The sequence below is a fragment of the Strix uralensis genome, chromosome Z, assembly GCF_047716275.1.
Source record: "Strix uralensis isolate ZFMK-TIS-50842 chromosome Z, bStrUra1, whole genome shotgun sequence".
In the NCBI taxonomy this organism is placed as follows: domain Eukaryota; kingdom Metazoa; phylum Chordata; class Aves; order Strigiformes; family Strigidae; genus Strix; species Strix uralensis.
This window is the reverse complement of record NC_134012.1, coordinates 22,060,593-22,078,673: the sequence shown is the minus strand read 5'-3', so window position 1 is coordinate 22,078,673 and position 18,081 is coordinate 22,060,593. Positions and strand designations below refer to the sequence as shown.

At 55.0% G+C, this 18,081-nt stretch overlaps 1 protein-coding gene and 1 long non-coding RNA gene across 2 annotated transcripts; both read right to left on the bottom strand.

Moving 5' to 3' along the window:
* Window positions 1-1,118: 1,118 nt before the first annotated feature.
* Window positions 1,119-6,743, bottom strand: LOC141937876 (uncharacterized). The gene is made up of 2 exons (XR_012627107.1): window positions 6,304-6,743; window positions 1,119-2,496 (listed from the first exon to the last, which is right to left on the bottom strand). It is a non-coding gene; the product is annotated as an uncharacterized LOC141937876 (long non-coding RNA).
* LOC141937825 (uncharacterized) lies at window positions 2,117-5,650 on the bottom strand (the record flags this gene model as incomplete). The annotated part of the gene is made up of 2 exons (XM_074856047.1): window positions 2,117-3,591; window positions 4,130-5,650. A coding segment is annotated over one exon (1,224 nt), but the record flags the coding sequence as incomplete, so codon positions are not given.
* Window positions 6,744-18,081: the final 11,338 nt, after the last annotated feature.

Sequence of the window (18,081 nt, the reverse complement as noted above, 5' to 3'; positions counted from 1 at the left end):
ATGGTTTCATGCTGCAAACACTCCTTGCAGGTCTGGTGTTTCCACACTTTGGGCGTGGCTTTAGTGGGGAGTTTCTCCCTTCAGATGTGTCTGTTTTGCTGATTAGGGATATCAATTAAACTCAGACACCAGAGTGAAAAGAGCAGGCGTATTTTACTAGAAATAACTAAATAATATAACAGAATAATACAGAAAACATACAGTAAGAAAAGACAGAATAGTGCACTTAAACAAATAGGAAAATACAGGGTAATGCATCAAATCATTACTACTTGAGAGAGAGAATAGTGATTGAGAAAGATACATCACCACTTGCACCCGTTACCATCATCCAGATCCACAGTCACTGGGGAGCCCCGGTTACAGTGAGGATTTGGAGAGCCTGTCCTGGCAAGTGGGAAATCCTACGTGGTGCGTCCACCCGTAGGTGAGGCTTCCAAAGTTGCTGTGAGCGGGTCCAGCCTTATATACCTAAAAATCAGTGAGCCAGAATAGCTGGCACCTTTGTTTTAAGTGGAAATATCTGGTTTTCATCTCATGTTAGGTTCCCCCCAGAGCCTGGCCAGGGTTTAAGGGAGAAGCTAAGGGAGTTTCCCTGCTTATCTAGTTAATTTATGAGCAAGGTCACAAGGCCAGACAACTGTTTCTGTGGCCTTGTTATCTTGCTCACACATAAAGAAATATAAGGATACATTCAAGATAGACATATTTTATGATGTTTAAGCTACATCTTCTATGCATATTTCACTAATGACCCCATACGGAGTTAGCAGTTTCAGTTCAGGGCCTGTTGCTCAGGCTTCAGTATTCCCACCTTTTACATCAGAATAGTTGGTTTGCTATAACTTAGTATAATACCTATTAGCACAATGGTTATCAGTTATAAAATGTGCAGGATTCATCTATAGGTCAACTCTGGTTTGGGCTTATTGTCCAAGCCTTAGCACTTCAGTGTCCCTCTCATCCTACTACAGTTCGCAAAGTCATTTAACACATAGATGGCACGATGTCTGATGTGACGGATGGCTGCTTGTGGTGGTTTTGCCCCTGCCGGGGTCTGAGACCATGCGGCCGCTGCCCCTCCCCCACAAAGGGAGTGAAATACAAAGCCCCAAGACTGAAATAAGGAAAGGTTTAATACAACAGTGCAATAGCAACACAACAAACAACAACAATAACAGTAATAGTGATAGCAATGAACAGAGCAAAATAGCTACCAAATACAGCAGTGAGAAGCACGATGTACAAAACCACGAGTGCACCGCGCTCCGCGCCAGGAAAATGTGACCTGCCAGGATGTGACGTCCGCATGGTATCTGAATAACCCGGCTAGAGCTCCCCCCCACTGCTGGGGAAACTTAACCCTATCCTGGTTAAACCAGGACACTGCTTTAAATCAAAAAGGTCTTGGAAAGGCAAGTCAGGCCTTCTGAAGAAGACTTTCCTTAAAGAAAGCTGTGTCTCGTCCTCTCGTTTTTGAAAGTAGACATTTTATTTCATGCGGTGGCGTCACTTTCTCTTTGTCCCTCAGGCTCTGCCTGGGGGCAGGGTCCCAGCAGCTCAAGATTTTGGCAGTTTCTACAGGGTTGTTTTTTCATTAAAAGCGTAACACTCAGGTCATACTATTGCACCAATTTTGCAGCAACATATCAGGTTGTCTTTACAGGCGGATACTGCTAATCATGGGGCCATCGTCTCCCTGAGAAAAAAAATCTCAAACCCCAAAGCAAAGCTCAATAAGAGTTTGTATCTTGATTTCATAAAAAAGTAGCTTGTGCCCAGGGCTACAACTCCCCCGGAAGCAGGAGTGGGTCCCGCAGCACTGAGCACCGAGTTCACTGGGCGCACCCGTGGGGTCCCCGCAGACAAGAGTGGCGGAGGGAGGACAGGGAGCATCCCCGTGCCTGGGATAGCCACCGGAGCAGGTCCCCCAGGAGGGGCTGGGAAGTCCCCATGGGGCAGCCAGGCACCGCGGCCCGTGACTCCTCGGCCAGGTAGAGGAGCAGAAGCAGGAGCAGGAGCAGGAGCAGGGACCCTCAGGACCGCTCTCCAAGCCGGTCCCGCAGTGCAGAAAATTGGTGCGGGAGTTAAACGCATGCAAATCATCACACAGTGATTAAGCAATGCCTACTTTAATATGGTGGACAAGCCTTTTATACTGAAGGTGAGAATCACAAGATAAAATCACATGGTACAATTCTTTCTGATTTGACAGGTGGCTTTGCACATGCTCCTTAAGCTCTCTTCTGATTGGATGAGAACTGCCACATCGACATTGTACAAACTTCTTCTCGGCCCAGGCCAACACCCTGAAGCTGTTTACCTTCCTGGGTTCTTCCTCATTCTTCCAGGGTCAGTTCATCGTCACATCCTTGCTCATACACAGGATTGCTCACACGTCCATTTTCTTGCAGGGACTCCTTCTGAGTCCCCACATATCCCTCTTTTTGTTTTTGAGCAATCCAAACTCCTTGTAAGCTTTTTTGCAGGGATTGTCTAACACAAGAAATTAAACATGGCAAAATAACAGCAAGCACAATAATCACAATAATTACAATGATTACTCCTTTTAACAATTCTTTGCTTGTAATAAGTTGACCTTCCCAAAAGGTTGTGGTGTTGGTGCCGGGCTGGGTAATTTGAGCAATGTCATTGGCCTGTGAAAATTTCATTTTTGCCCAACAATCGTCTGACACAAACCCAATGAATTCTTGTGGGTCAAAGTAAGGTATTCTCAATAAACATGTTCTGAATGGGTCCGACGGAGTAGCCATCAAAAGGCAGAAGGATTCTTGACCTGTCTCTTTAGCTATAGTTACCCATATGTCTGGTCAGGGAAACACTACTTTTGCTGGATGAGCATTAATCACTGTCAGAACCATCACAAGGCTTAGAATCACAACCTTGATCTCTTTTCCAAGGTCGCACCCAGCAAGATGGATCCCATCTAGTGCCGGTATCTGTAATAACGCAGGCATAGCCTCGACCCGCCATTGTTAGTTCCACAGGTCCTTTCCACTCTCCCATAGCAACATCTTTGTACTGAGCAAAAGCACTATCTCCACACTGGCTTATACTGGATTTCAGACCCATACTTATGTATTACTACTGGTGGTTCCTCCCTATCACCTGTGAGCCATAAGTAACTTAACACATACACTGCTTTTGCACGTCATTCTGCAACAGCCAAGCTCTCTCCCCCTTTTTGTTTTTGCAAAAGCGCCTTTAAAGTTTTGGTGTGCTCTCTCCACTATGGTTTGCCCCGTAAGGGAATGTGGTATACCTGTGATGTGATGTGTACCCCAGAGTTGACAAACAAAAAAAAAAAAAAACCCAAATTTTTGAGAGGTATAGGCTGGTCCACTATTAGTTTCATGGGTCAGCTGAACTAATCTTCCATATTTTCTGGCACATTGCGCTCTACCGTGATAGTAACTTCTCACAGCTTAGTGCTTTTTCGTAGTTCAGTGTTGCAGCTGTCTGCTGTTTTTGCCCGCTACCTTGGCACAACTCAGCAGTTTCTTATCTATCTTCCAAGGCCTGTTCTTCTTAGCTATTGCTCAGAGGCTGTGTAAAGCTGCATCTGCAAGACTTATTTCGGGACTTCATCAATTAAGGGTTAGGCAAACTCCAAAACACAGCATACTTAAAAAGGTTTCACAGAATGCTAGAAACAATACAGCAGTTACAGTTACCAGAGTAAGGTAATTGCAGTACCCACAACTAAGGGATATAATGAAATACCACAAAAATATACAGTAAAGAAAATACGGAATAGCAGACTTACTTAATGGGGTACTAACATTCAGATCCGCAATTGCTGGGGAACCCTGGATGCAGAGAGAATTTAGAGTACCCTTCCTTGCAAACTGGAAATCCTACGCGATGCGTCCATCCGTAGGTGAGGCACCCAACATCGCTGCAAGCAGGTCCAGCCTCATATATCTAAATCAGTAGGCCAAAATAACTGGCAATTTTCTTTGAGTGGAAACATCTGATTTCATCCTCCTGTTGGGTTCCACCCAGAGTCTGGCCAGCACTCAAGGAGGGAAAACCAAAGGAGTTTCTAATAAGGTTAAACACTTGAGTTCTTAATTCTTAATATTGCTAAACAAAGCTGAATACATACATTCTTATAGCATTTCATCCTTCATTTTGCTTAATTGATCAGTTGAAAAAATCGTGAACTGTTGGTACAGGGGTGTCCACAGCACCTGCGGCTGGTTCCTGAGTGTCTACGGCTGCAGCTGGGCTGCGTCTCACACACGCAGAACAATCATACAAAGAGGCCTCTTACACTTATCACTCACACAACATAAAATCACAAACACTACAGAGATCAAAACACCATTAAGAATATATAAAGTCATTGCTAGTTGATTATGTGGTGCGTCCAGAAAATTCCCCCTTCTTTGTTTTATAGCGTTCACCATGGTGCAACCACTTCACGCACTGCAGCGGCATAGGCTGCAATATTAGACTGTTGCATTCCTCGGTTGATTAACTCAATCATATCAGCTACAGATGCTCCATGTGGGAGGGTCGCTATCAGGTGCTGGGTAGATGGGTTAGCGTTTTCAAAGGCCATTAACTTGAACATCTTTTCTTTCATCTCTAGGGTCATGTCAGATTGTTGTTCTAGGGAGTGATAAAGGCGGTCTACATATTTTGAAAAAGGTTCATTTAGTCCCTGTTTTACTGTTACAAACTTGTCCTGTTTCTTGCCTTCTGTGTCAGGTACAGACAGTAGGGCCTGACAGGCTATTGACTGTGATAGCCGTAACACTTCATTAGAGAGATTGACCTGTAGATCTACTGCGGTGAAGGGCCCTGTACCTAATAGCATTTGTGCTTGGACAAGATGAAGGGGATCACCCTGTGGGCGCGGACGAACCTGCTCTTCGTTAGCTAACTTCGTCCATGCGCTTTCAAGTAACATTTTTTGAGATGGAGTTAAAATAACTGCCGCTATTTGATCAATATGTTTTGGAATTAACGATGATGAGAAGATATAGTTGATGATTTGTTTGGTCAATTGGTGATGAAGACCATTTTGGATTACTGAAGCCCTAGCCTTTTCAAGCAATTTCCAATCGAAGGGATCCCACTCACTGGCGTTAGTAACAGTATTAAAGGAAACTGGAAATGCTTGTACGGTTTCTGGGATAAAAGATCCTTCTAGTATAGCATCTCTAAGAACTCCTTTCCATCGGCGTGTAGCTGCAGAGGCACTCTGCGCCTGTGAAGAAAAAAGATGCGAAGCTGCAGGGTGAGATGATGAGGGCACAGTAGCAGGCACAGGAACTGCATACTCGCGTGATGGATCCGGAGGAGCAGATGGCTGTGGTCCCGTGTTTGACGAAAAGGTATATGGTCTCTGCTCCCTCTTCTCTGCCTGTGATACAGTTAAGTTGTCAAGCTTGTCTACAATCTGCAGGAGTAAAGTTTCTAAATCTGCAGAGCCGACTTGTGAGGCGGGGCTCTCTTCTCCCGAGGGGTTGTTCTGTGAGGGTGGGAGGGGCGGGCACAAATCCTCTGTACCCCCGCCCTCGCCTGGGTCCCGCCCACTACTGGCGTCTTTGGTCTCTTTCGGTTTCTCCTCAGTCGCTTTCCGGTTGGCATTAGACACCCTTCCGGTGCTTCCCGCCCCTCATGACGCAGTTTTGAATATAGGTCCCGCCGCTCGTCGCGGCCCCGGCGGCACAATCGTTAAGCCAAACAGATTTTTCGGCTGACCCAGCGCGGCGGGCGCTGCAAGCGGCGTAGAGCCCCCCCTCCCTCATCGCTCCGGGGCGAGGGGGCTGAGGGGGGGGAGGGGGCCGGACCGTCCTTCCGGCCGTGGTCGGGGCAGGGCGGCAGCGGCGCCGTGGCTGATATATCAAGATTAGGGGCCGATCCGAGCGCTGCAGCGGCATACGTCGCAGCCGTAGGCTCACTACTCATCTCCTGTAACGCCTCTCGGATTAATTTCCATAGCACAGTGTAATTGTTAACTTCTCTTGCCGACTTTCCTCCATCACTGACCGAGTCCCATAGCTGTTTCCCTATGGCTTCTCAGGTAGCGGCTTCAAATACACGCCCTGGACTGGGAATAAGTCCCTTCTCTCGGCTCCACTTTAACAAGCCTTCTCGTGCAGACTTGTCATATTTTATCCCTCTCACAGAGAGGATAAGTTGGAGGAGTTTTACTACTGCTTGCTCGTCTCTAGTAAGCGTAGACCCCATTCCTCCCCGGCCGCCGCCTCTCGCGGATCGTTAGCCGCCTCCGGCGGCTCCTTAAGGGTACAGCGCGCTGATTCTCACCTTCAGACACCGGGGCAGCGTCTGGCTGAATTTCGACCGGCCTTCCCGCGATAATACTTCACCAAGTCCCCTTTGGACTTGTGCTAATTTGATTTATGAAATCACGTTGGGCGCCATGTGCAGAAAATTGGTGCAGGAGTTAAACGCATGCAAATCATCACACAATGATTAAGCAATGCCTACTTTAATATGGTGGACAAGCCTTTTATACTGAAGGTGAGAATCACAAGATACAATCACATGGTACAATTCTTTCTGATTTGACAGGTGGCTTTGCACATGCTCCTTAAGCTCTCTTCTGATTGGATGAGAACTGCCACATCGACATTGTACAAACTTCTTCTCGGCCCAGGCCAACACCCTGAAGCTGTTTACCTTCCTGGGTTCTTCCTCATTCTTCCAGGGTCAGTCCCTCATCACATCCTTGCTCATACACAGGATTGCTCACACGTCCATTTTCTTGCAGGGACTCGTTCTGACTCCCCACACCGCAGCACCTGGGGCCCAGAGCAGTGGGAGCGGCGAAGGAGTATGGACTGGGAAGAGGGCCAAGCTCTAAGCCGCAACTGCCTGGACATAGCTGCTTCTGGGAGAGGAGCCTGTCATCGGAGGGGAGGCCGCGGCTCCTCCAGACGACGGTGAGCGGCAAGGAGCCGGTCCCGGCGCAGGTCCTGCAGCGCTGCCGGGTGCAGGGGCTGGTAGCACACCCTGCCAAGAAGGGACACGCAGCGCTGACCTGCTGAGCGACTGCTACGGAGGCTTCCAAATGAGCAATCAACCACCAATTTAAAAAAATAAATTTATTTTTTAATAAAACAACCAACCAGCTCTCCGTAATTCACAGATTCGAATGTCTGCAAGAGGAGAACAAAACAACTTTCTGAGGTTTAACAGCAACCCAAAACACTTTACAACCCCCACTCCCTAGGGGTTTAACGGCAACCCCAAACGCAGAACAAAACTTCACTCCCTAGGGTTTAACAACAACCCAAAATGCTCTATCACTCACCTGGTAAGTGAGGGCTCTCAACCTCGAGGACCTGCTCAGGGCAGCGTCCCGACCCAAGGCACCTCGAGGAGTTTCCTTGGGCAGCGTCCTGACCCAAGGGGAGAGTCCTCAACCGCAGCATGCTGCTCCAGGGGGATGAGCTCAAAATGGCTCCCCCAGGGGACTCCATTTATACCCAGGCCGAATCTGACCTGTAGTCAATAGCGGCTCCCATTGGCCAAAGGTCCCAACGACCGCGAGACCTTGAAAACAAAGACAGCCAGAGGCTGCCACACTTCAGCAGCCAAGAAGCTCTGCTTTCACTGGGCGGATGCACCTGCCACGCCGCAGCTGCCGGGGCAGCGCAACCAGCCTGGGGACACAGAAGGCCTTCGAGGGGGTGGTTGTGTGGCACGTGGACGGTGGCAGTGGCACAGTCACCCCCACTGCTGCTGCTGAGGAATGCCACCCGTGGCACAAAGCCCTGCCGCCGTCTCCTCCCGGGGCAAATCACAGTCTCGAGGAGGTGGGAAGGGACCTCTGGAGATCTGCTCGAGCAGGGGCAGCTGCAGCAGGCTGCCCAGGGCCGCAGCCAGCCAGGCGTGGGTCAGCTCGCAGGACGGAACCTGCAGAACCGCTCTGGGCCACCTGTTCCCCAGGGCTTCCCCTCCCTCCAAATAAACACGAGTTTTGCACCGCACTTAGCGAGAGAGAGGCTCCTTTACTTCACTTGGTGCCCGTTGTCTCTTGTCCTGTCACTGGATACCCCTGGGAAGGGACGGGAGCCCCTCTGCCCCCACCGGCCTTTTATGAAAAGGACCCTGATCAGGGCCGAAAGGAGCGGATTTCTCAAAGGCCGGAGGGTTGAACGCTACGAAGGCTCTTAAGTCTTCAGCCACCGGGACACAACCCCTGCCAGCATATTGGAATAAAGGTTGGGGGGAAGAATTCCTTCCCCTGGAGAGTGGATTAAATGGACAGACTTCCTTCTACAGTGCTCCCTCCTCATTTACAGTTAAGGAAAAACAGGAAGGCATGTTAAGGGATCAATGAATCAGAAGGGTGAGAGGAATCTGCCCAGAGTAGGGCCTTGGGCTGAGCAGGCCCATGCTCACCAGGGCTGGGGAAGGGCCTGTAGCGGGCTCACAGCACCCTGCAGCGTGGCCCTGCTGCGGCCTAGCGAGCTGCCTCCTCAGGAAACGGCTACCTGAGGGACACTCGCCTCAGAAACTGCTGAGACATCATCCTCAGCATGAGATGGCATTGGAAGAGGAGAAGGACTTGGCAGAACAGGGCGCCTCGTCCCCTGCTGCCAGCACCAGCCAGGCGCCCCGGGCCGTGCCGCTGGATGCCCCCGAGGACCCAAACGGCTCCGTCGGCCCGGACAGCACCGGCCACGAGTTCTCTTTTCAGGCCCTGCCTGCAGCCTCCAGCAGACATTGCAATACCTGATCGCCAAGCCTGACTTTCTGGCCACAGATCTTGTGGATTCAGTTCAGACTTGTGTTTTTTAAGGGAAATTTTCAGTGCAGGAGATTACTTTTGAAGAAGCAGCTGAAAGGCATTTTAGCAGAGAGCTCAGGGAATCCAGCGGGAAGGTTTTAAAACACAAATCCTTGGCACAGATGACTTTGAGACCAGCGCTGTGCAAGCACAGAGGCTGGAGGGAGCCGAGGCATTTCTGCTGTCCCCACGGGCTGTAGAGCACACGCTGGGGCAGGAGCGGTGGCGTTAGTTACACCTGAGAGCAAGCTAAAGCCTAGTTCCTGCCCCCAAAAGCTCTCGAACTGAAAAATCCCTGATGCAGTTGAATCAGCTAGGGCAGAAACATGCCCTGCGTTAGTGAGGTGAGATGCCCAGTAAAATACCGCAAACTCGGGGAGAAAACAAAAGGTTAGAGCAGCTTTAGCCCTCTCTTCCAGGAGGTGCAAAGCTTTGGCTTGGCTGAAAGCTCCAAAACTATGGCAAAATGCGATGTCTGCTCCGTAAACTTGTCAGGACCAAGCATTTCTGATAAAGCATGACGTGAATCTGGCAAAAAGCTCGCCTGATTTTTTAATTATTCTTTTATTTTTATTGTTGGGAGGTACCCAGGTCACCCCGGGGGCGCAGGGCTTTCCCGCAGCGGCCTGACGTGGCTCTGGTGCTGTCACTCGCTGTCACCATCTCCAGAACCGCCAAGCACAGGCACCTGCCTGGGGGGGCCCTGCCACCGCTGGCCCCCAGCGGCCCCCACGGGCCCGAGCAGCCCCATTCCTCTCAGCGCTGGAGGGTGCTGAGTCGGGCTGTCCCAGGAGCCCGAGGCCGAGGAGATGGCCGCTGTCGCTCGCGGCACAGAGTGCGGCACCCACACAGAGACACGCGGGGCGGTGGCACGTGCGTCATAGTGACACCTCTGTGAGATCACAGCCCCACGGCCCTGCATCACGCCCACACGGCGCTGGTCCCCAGTATAAAAACCAGCCGCCCAGGGCAGGAGCTCCACAGCTTCAGGCACGCTGCTGCGCACCGGCTGGGGCTGCCATCGCGGCGAGGCCAGGAACCGCTTTCCTGCCTTCCCAGCTGCTGCCTGCACGTGTCGCAGAGCTCAGTCACTGCCCTGCCGCGAGGAGGGCAGCGGTGTGACCAGGCGTTCGAGAAGCGAGAAAAAGTAGAGGAGCCTTCGGTGCAAGGTAAGTTGTTTGGACTTTTAGTCAGCCCTGACGTGTGCAGGCCATTGGACTAGACGTGGGCATTGTAGGCCCTTTCCAACAGCACGATTCGATTTGATTCAATTCAATTTGATTGGATTCGATTCTGGATCTGCCTGGCAACTGAGAGACTTGAGAAAAACTCCCTGGAGGTTTTGGCCTGCGTGTGGCCAAGGCACGTAAGCCGCCCTGATCATCAGCTCTCTCCGCCCTTCCTCTCCGGAGAGATGCTCCAGTCTCTTCGGCATCCCTGTGGCCCTGTGCTGGAGCTGGACTCTCCAGTACGTCCATGTCTCTCCTGTACTGGGCAGCCAGTGCTGGACATCGTACACTTGCCAAATGGGGTTTTTTTTTCCCACTTTGGTCCCCAAGAGCCCTGTGCTGTCACCAGAGTCACTGTGACCCCGCTACATCACCATCACCCCCTTGGAGGCATGGGGCAGCCCCGAAGGGCCACAGTGTTGTCCCTGTGCGGGGGGGTCACAGCCGCCTGCAGGTGCGGGGACCGGACCGGACCCCATCCCAGAGGGGGATCTGCCAGAGGGGGACGCCGGGCCCGACCTGCCACACCCCCACCCTCGCGCTGCCATCGCGGCGAGGCCAGGAGCCGCTTTCCTGCCTTCCCAGCTCCTGCCTGCTCATGGCAGAGAGCTCACTGCCCTGCCCGCAGAGCAGGAGCACGCAGAGATGCCCCCGGTGTCACTCGTCTGCCCCAGGACAGTCCCTGGTGTTGGTGGCACCACCGGCACAGCCCCCGGGCAGAGCAGGTGCCTCTTTCAGCAGTTTTGATGCTTCCTGCAGGTCACGAGCTTTGTGTGTCTCATTCGCAGTGCAAGATGGCATCGCAGGAGGAGAAGGACTTGGCAAAACAGGGCGCCTCGTCCCCTGCTGTCCGCACCAGACAGGCGCCCCAGGCCGTGCCGCTGGATGCCCCCGAGGACCCAAACGGCTCCGTCGGCCTGGACAGCACCGGCCACGAGGCCAGCGGGAGCTTCTGCAGGGCCTGCCTCTGGTTGTTGTCCTGCATACAGGTGTGGGCCCGCAGCCACATCACATGCCCCAAGTGCCGCAATGTCTTCCACCACGTCTTCTCCCAGATGAGCCAGGAGGTGCAGCACGCCCAGGGCTACAACTCCCCCGGAAGCAGGAGTGGGTCCCGCAGCACTGAGCACCGAGTTCACTGGGCGCACCCGTGGGGCCCCCGCAGACAAGAGTGGCGGAGGGAGGACAGGGAGCATCCCCGTGCCTGGGATAGCCACCGGAGCAGGTCCCCCAGGAGGGGCTGGGAAGTCCCCATGGGGCAGCCAGGCACCGCGGCCCGTGACTCCTCGGCCAGGCAGAGGAGCAGGAGCAGGAGCAGGAGCAGGGATCCTCAGGACCGCTCTCCAAGCCGGTCCCGCAGCACCTGGGGCGCAGAGCAGTGGGAGCGGCAAAGGAGTATGGACTGGGAAGAGGGCCAAGCTCTAAGCCGCAACTGCCTGGACATAGCTGCTTCTGGGAGAGGAGCCTGTCATCGGAGGGGAGGCCGCGGCTCCTCCAGACGACGGTGAGCGGCAAGGAGCCGGTCCCGGTGCAGGTCCTGCAGCGCTGCCGGGCGCAGGGGCTGGTAGCACACCCTGCCAAGAAGGGACACGCAGCGCTGACCCGCTGAGCGACTGCTACGGAGGCTTCCAAATGAGCAATCAACCACCAATTTAAAAAAATAAATTTATTTTTTAATAAAACAACCAACCAGCTCTCCGTAATTCACAGATTCGAATGTCTGCAAGAGGAGAACAGAACAACTTTCTGAGGTTTAACAGCAACCCAAAACACTTTACAACCCCCACTCCCTAGGGGTTTAACGGCAACCCCAAACGCAGAACAAAACTTCACTCCCTAGGGTTTAACAACAACCCAAAATGCTCTATCACTCACCTGGTAAGTGAGGGCTCTCAACCTCGAGGACCTGCTCAGGGCAGCGTCCCGACCCAAGGCACCTCGAGGAGTTTCCTTGGCAGCGTCCTGACCCAAGGGGAGAGTCCTCAACCGCAGCATGCTGCTCCAGGGGGACGAGCTCAAAATGGCTCCCCCAGGGGACTCCATTTATACCCAGGCCGAATCTGACCTGTAGTCAATAGCGGCTCCCATTGGCCAAAGGTCCCAACGACCGCGAGACCTTGAAAACAAAGCCAGAGGCTGCCACACTTCAGCAGCCAAGAAGCTCTGCTTTCACTGGGCGGATGCACCTGCCACACCGCAGCTGCCGGGGCAGCGCAACCAGCCTGGGGACACAGAAGGCCTTCGAGGGGGTGGTTGTGTGGCACGTGGACGGTGGCAGTGGCACAGTCACCCCCACTGCTGCTGCTGAGGAATGCCACCCGTGGCACAAAGCCCTGCCGCCGTCTCCTCCCGGGGCAAATCACAGCCTCGAGGAGGTGGGAAGGGACCTCTGGAGATCTGCTCGAGCAGGGGCAGCTGCAGCAGGCTGCCCAGGGCCGCAGCCAGCCAGGCGTGGGTCAGCTCGCAGGACGGAACCTGCAGAACCGCTCTGGGCCACCTGTTCCCCAGGGCTTCCCCTCCCTCCAAATAAACACGAGTTTTGCACCGCACTTAGCGAGAGAGAGGCTCCTTTACTTCACTTGGTGCCCGTTGTCTCTTGTCCTGTCACTGGATACCCCTGGGAAGGGACGGGAGCCCCTCTGCCCCCACCGGCCTTTTATGAAAAGGACCCTGATCAGGGCCGAAAGGAGCGGATTTCTCAAAGGCCGGAGGGTTGAACGCTACGAAGGCTCTTAAGTCTTCAGCCACCGGGACACAACCCCTGCCAGCATATTGGAATAAAGGTTGGGGGGAAGAATTCCTTCCCCTGGAGAGTGGATTAAATGGACAGACTTCCTTCTACAGTGCTCCCTCCTCATTTACAGTTAAGGAAAAACAGGAAGGCATGTTAAGGGATCAATGAATCAGAAGGGTGAGAGGAATCTGCCCAGAGCAGGGCCTTGGGCTGAGCAGGCCCATGCTCACCAGGGCTGGGGAAGGGCCTGTAGCGGGCTCACAGCACCCTGCAGCGTGGCCCTGCTGCGGCCTAGCGAGCTGCCTCCTCAGGAAACGGCTACCTGAGGGACACTCGCCTCAGAAACTGCTGAGACATCATCCTCAGCATGAGATGGCATTGGAAGAGGAGAAGGACTTGGCAGAACAGGGCGCCTCGTCCCCTGCTGCCAGCACCAGCCAGGCGCCCCGGGCCGTGCCGCTGGATGCCCCCGAGGACCCAAACGGCTCCGTCAGCCCGGACAGCACCGGCCACGAGTTCTCTTTTCAGGCCCTGCCTGCAGCCTCCAGCAGACATTGCAATACCTGATCGCCAAGCCTGACTTTCTGGCCACAGATCTTGTGGATTCAGTTCAGACTTGTGTTTTTTAAGGGAAATTTTCAGTGCAGGAGATTACTTTTGAAGAAGCAGCTGAAAGGCATTTTAGCAGAGAGCTCAGGGAATCCAGCGGGAAGGTTTTAAAACACAAATCCTTGGCACAGATGACTTTGAGACCAGCGCTGTGCAAGCACAGAGGCTGGAGGGAGCCGAGGCATTTCTGCTGTCCCCACGGGCTGTAGAGCACACGCTGGGGCAGGAGCGGTGGCGTTAGTTACACCTGAGAGCAAGCTAAAGCCTAGTTCCTGCCCCCAAAAGCTCTCGAACTGAAAAATCCCTGATGCAGTTGAATCAGCTAGGGCAGAAACATGCCCTGCGTTAGTGAGGTGAGATGCCCAGTAAAATACCGCAAACTCGGGGAGAAAACAAAAGGTTAGAGCAGCTTTAGCCCTCTCTTCCAGGAGGTGCAAAGCTTTGGCTTGGCTGAAAGCTCCAAAACTATGGCAAAATGCGATGTCTGCTCCGTAAACTTGTCAGGACCAAGCATTTCTGATAAAGCATGACGTGAATCTGGCAAAAAGCTCGCCTGATTTTTTAATTATTCTTTTATTTTTATTGTTGGGAGGTACCCAGGTCACCCTGGGGGCGCAGGGCTTTCCCGCAGCGGCCTGACGTGGCTCTGGTGCTGTCACTCGCTGTCACCATCTCCAGAACCGCCAAGCACAGGCACCTGCCTGGGGGGGCCCTGCCACCGCTGGCCCCCAGCGGCCCCCACGGGCCCGAGCAGCCCCATTCCTCTCAGCGCTGGAGGGTGCTGAGTCGGGCTGTCCCAGGAGCCCGAGGCCGAGGAGATGGCCGCTGTCGCTCGCGGCACAGAGTGCGGCACCCACACAGAGACACGCGGGGCGGTGGCACGTGCGTCATAGTGACACCTCTGTGAGATCACAGCCCCACGGCCCTGCATCACGCCCACACGGCGCTGGTCCCCAGTATAAAAACCAGCCGCCCAGGGCAGGAGCTCCACAGCTTCAGGCACGCTGCTGCGCACCGGCTGGGGCTGCCATCGCGGCGAGGCCAGGAACCGCTTTCCTGCCTTCCCAGCTGCTGCCTGCACGTGTCGCAGAGCTCAGTCACTGCCCTGCCGCGAGGAGGGCAGCGGTGTGACCAGGCGTTCGAGAAGCGAGAAAAAGTAGAGGAGCCTTCGGTGCAAGGTAAGTTGTTTGGACTTTTAGTCAGCCCTGACGTGTGCAGGCCATTGGACTAGACGTGGGCATTGTAGGCCCTTTCCAACAGCACGATTCGATTTGATTCAATTCAATTTGATTGGATTCGATTCTGGATCTGCCTGGCAACTGAGAGACTTGAGAAAAACTCCCTGGAGGTTTTGGCCTGCGTGTGGCCAAGGCACGTAAGCCGCCCTGATCATCAGCTCTCTCCGCCCTTCCTCTCCGGAAAGATGCTCCAGTCTCTTCGGCATCCCTGTGGCCCTGTGCTGGAGCTGGACTCTCCAGTACGTCCATGTCTCTCCTGTACTGGGCAGCCAGTGCTGGACATCGTACACTTGCCAAATGGGGTTTTTTTTTCCCACTTTGGTCCCCAAGAGCCCTGTGCTGTCACCAGAGTCACTGACCCCGCTACATCACCATCACCCCCTTGGAGGCATGGGGCAGCCCCGAAGGGCCACAGTGTTGTCCCTGTGCGGAGGGGTCACAGCCGCCTGCAGGTGCGGGGACCGGACCGGACCCCATCCCAGAGGGGGATCTGCCAGAGGAGGACGCCGGGCCCGACCTGCCACACCCCCACCCTCGCGCCGCCATCGCGGCGAGGCCAGGAGCCGCTTTCCTGCCTTCCCAGCTCCTGCCTGCTCATGGCAGAGAGCTCACTGCCCTGCCCGCAGAGCAGGAGCACGCAGAGATGCCCCCGGTGTCACTCATCTGCCCCAGGACAGTCCCTGGTGTTGGTGGCACCACCGGCACAGCCCCCGGGCAGAGCAGGTGCCTCTCTCAGCAGTTTTGATGCTTCCTGCAGGTCACGAGCTTTGTGTCTCTCTCTCATTCGCAGTGCAAGATGGCATCGCAGGAGGAGAAGGACTTGGCAAAACAGGGCGCCTCGTCCCCTGCTGTCCGCACCAGACAGGCGCCCCAGGCCGTGCCGCTGGATGCCCCCGAGGACCCAAACGGCTCCGTCGGCCTGGACAGCACCGGCCACGAGGCCAGCGGGAGCTTCTGCAGGGCCTGCCTCTGGTTGTTGTCCTGCATACAGGTGTGGGCCCGCAGCCACATCACATGCCCCAAGTGCCGCAATGTCTTCCACCACGTCTTCTCCCAGATGAGCCAGGAGGTGCAGCACGCCCAGGGCTACAACTCCCCCGGAAGCAGGAGTGGGTCCCGCAGCACTGAGCACCGAGTTCACTGGGCGCACCCGTGGGGCCCCCGCAGACAAGAGTGGCGGAGGGAGGACAGGGAGCATCCCCGTGCCTGGGATAGCCACCGGAGCAGGTCCCCCAGGAGGGGCTGGGAAGTCCCCATGGGGCAGCCAGGCACCGCGGCCCGTGACTCCTCGGCCAGGCAGAGGAGCAGGAGCAGGAGCAGGAGCAGGGATCCTCAGGACCGCTCTCCAAGCCGGTCCCGCAGCACCTGGGGCGCAGAGCAGTGGGAGCGGCAAAGGAGTATGGACTGGGAAGAGGGCCAAGCTCTAAGCCGCAACTGCCTGGACATAGCTGCTTCTGGGAGAGGAGCCTGTCATCGGAGGGGAGGCCGCGGCTCCTCCAGACGACGGTGAGCGGCAAGGAGCCGGTCCCGGTGCAGGTCCTGCAGCGCTGCCGGGCGCAGGGGCTGGTAGCACACCCTGCCAAGAAGGGACACGCAGCGCTGACCCGCTGAGCGACTGCTACGGAGGCTTCCAAATGAGCAATCAACCACCAATTTAAAAAAATAAATTTATTTTTTAATAAAACAACCAACCAGCTCTCCGTAATTCACAGATTCGAATGTCTGCAAGAGGAGAACAGAACAACTTTCTGAGGTTTAACAGCAACCCAAAACACTTTACAACCCCCACTCCCTAGGGGTTTAACGGCAACCCCAAACGCAGAACAAAACTTCACTCCCTAGGGTTTAACAACAACCCAAAATGCTCTATCACTCACCTGGTAAGTGAGGGCTCTCAACCTCGAGGACCTGCTCAGGGCAGCGTCCCGACCCAAGGCACCTCGAGGAGTTTCCTTGGCAGCGTCCTGACCCAAGGGGAGAGTCCTCAACCGCAGCATGCTGCTCCAGGGGGACGAGCTCAAAATGGCTCCCCCAGGGGACTCCATTTATACCCAGGCCGAATCTGACCTGTAGTCAATAGCGGCTCCCATTGGCCAAAGGTCCCAACGACCGCGAGACCTTGAAAACAAAGACAGCCAGAGGCTGCCACACTTCAGCAGCCAAGAAGCTCTGCTTTCACTGGGCGGATGCACCTGCCACGCCGCAGCTGCCGGGGCAGCGCAACCAGCCTGGGGACACAGAAGGCCTTCGAGGGGGTGGTTGTGTGGCACGTGGACGGTGGCAGTGGCACAGTCACCCCCACTGCTGCTGCTGAGGAATGCCACCCGTGGCACAAAGCCCTGCCGCCGTCTCCTCCCGGGGCAAATCACAGCCTCGAGGAGGTGGGAAGGGACCTCTGGAGATCTGCTCGAGCAGGGGCAGCTGCAGCAGGCTGCCCAGGGCCACAGCCAGCCAGGCGTGGGTCAGCTCGCAGGACGGAACCTGCAGAACCGCTCTGGGCCACCTGTTCCCCAGGGCTTCCCCCCCCTCAAATAAACACGAGTTTTGCACCGCACTTAGCGAGAGAGAGGCTCCTTTACTTCACTTGGTGCCCGTTGTCTCTTGTCCTGTCACTGGATACCCCTGGGAAGGGACGGGAGCCCCTCTGCCCCCACCGGCCTTTTATGAAAAGGACCCTGATCAGGGCCGAAAGGAGCGGATTTCTCAAAGGCCGGAGGGTTGAACGCTACGAAGGCTCTTAAGTCTTCAGCCACCGGGACACAACTCCTGCCAGCATATTGGAATAAAGGTTGGGGGGAAGAATTCCTTCCCCTGGAGAGTGGATTAAATGGACAGACTTCCTTCTACATTGCTCCCTCCTCATTTACAGTTAAGGAAAAACAGGAAGGCATGTTAAGGGATCAATGAATCAGAAGGGTGAGAGGAATCTGCCCAGAGCAGGGCCTTGGGCTGAGCAGGCCCATGCTCACCAGGGCTGGGGAAGGGCCTGTAGCGGGCTCACAGCACCCTGCAGCCTGGCCCTGCTGCGGCCTAGCGAGCTGCCTCCTCAGGAAACGTCTACCTGAGGGACACTCACCCCCCAGGCCGGTGCACTGTTACGGTTCGGTTTTAGGCCATTGCTTGGCTCATTGCGACACAGATCCTGGTGGACAAAGCCCGAGTGGAGTTGTAGTCCTTGGGCCGCCCCGCCCCACTGGCTGCAGCCGGCCTAAAAGTACAGCTTCCCACAGTACCTGTGCACCTCGGCGTCCCTTGGGATCTGTGGGGCGGGGGCGCGGTGCACTGTGGTCTGTGTAGTCGCGGTCTTGCAGCAGCAGGGGGAGACTCCAGTTCACGGCGGGCCTGGTGATGGCTGGGGGAAGCCGGTCAGCACCGAGAAAGTTAGTCGATAAGGAGCTGCTGGAGCTGGACTTGTACGGCCTGTTGGGTGTCAGCGAGAAGGCATCGGAGAAGGAGGTTAGGGCCGCGGCCAAGGAA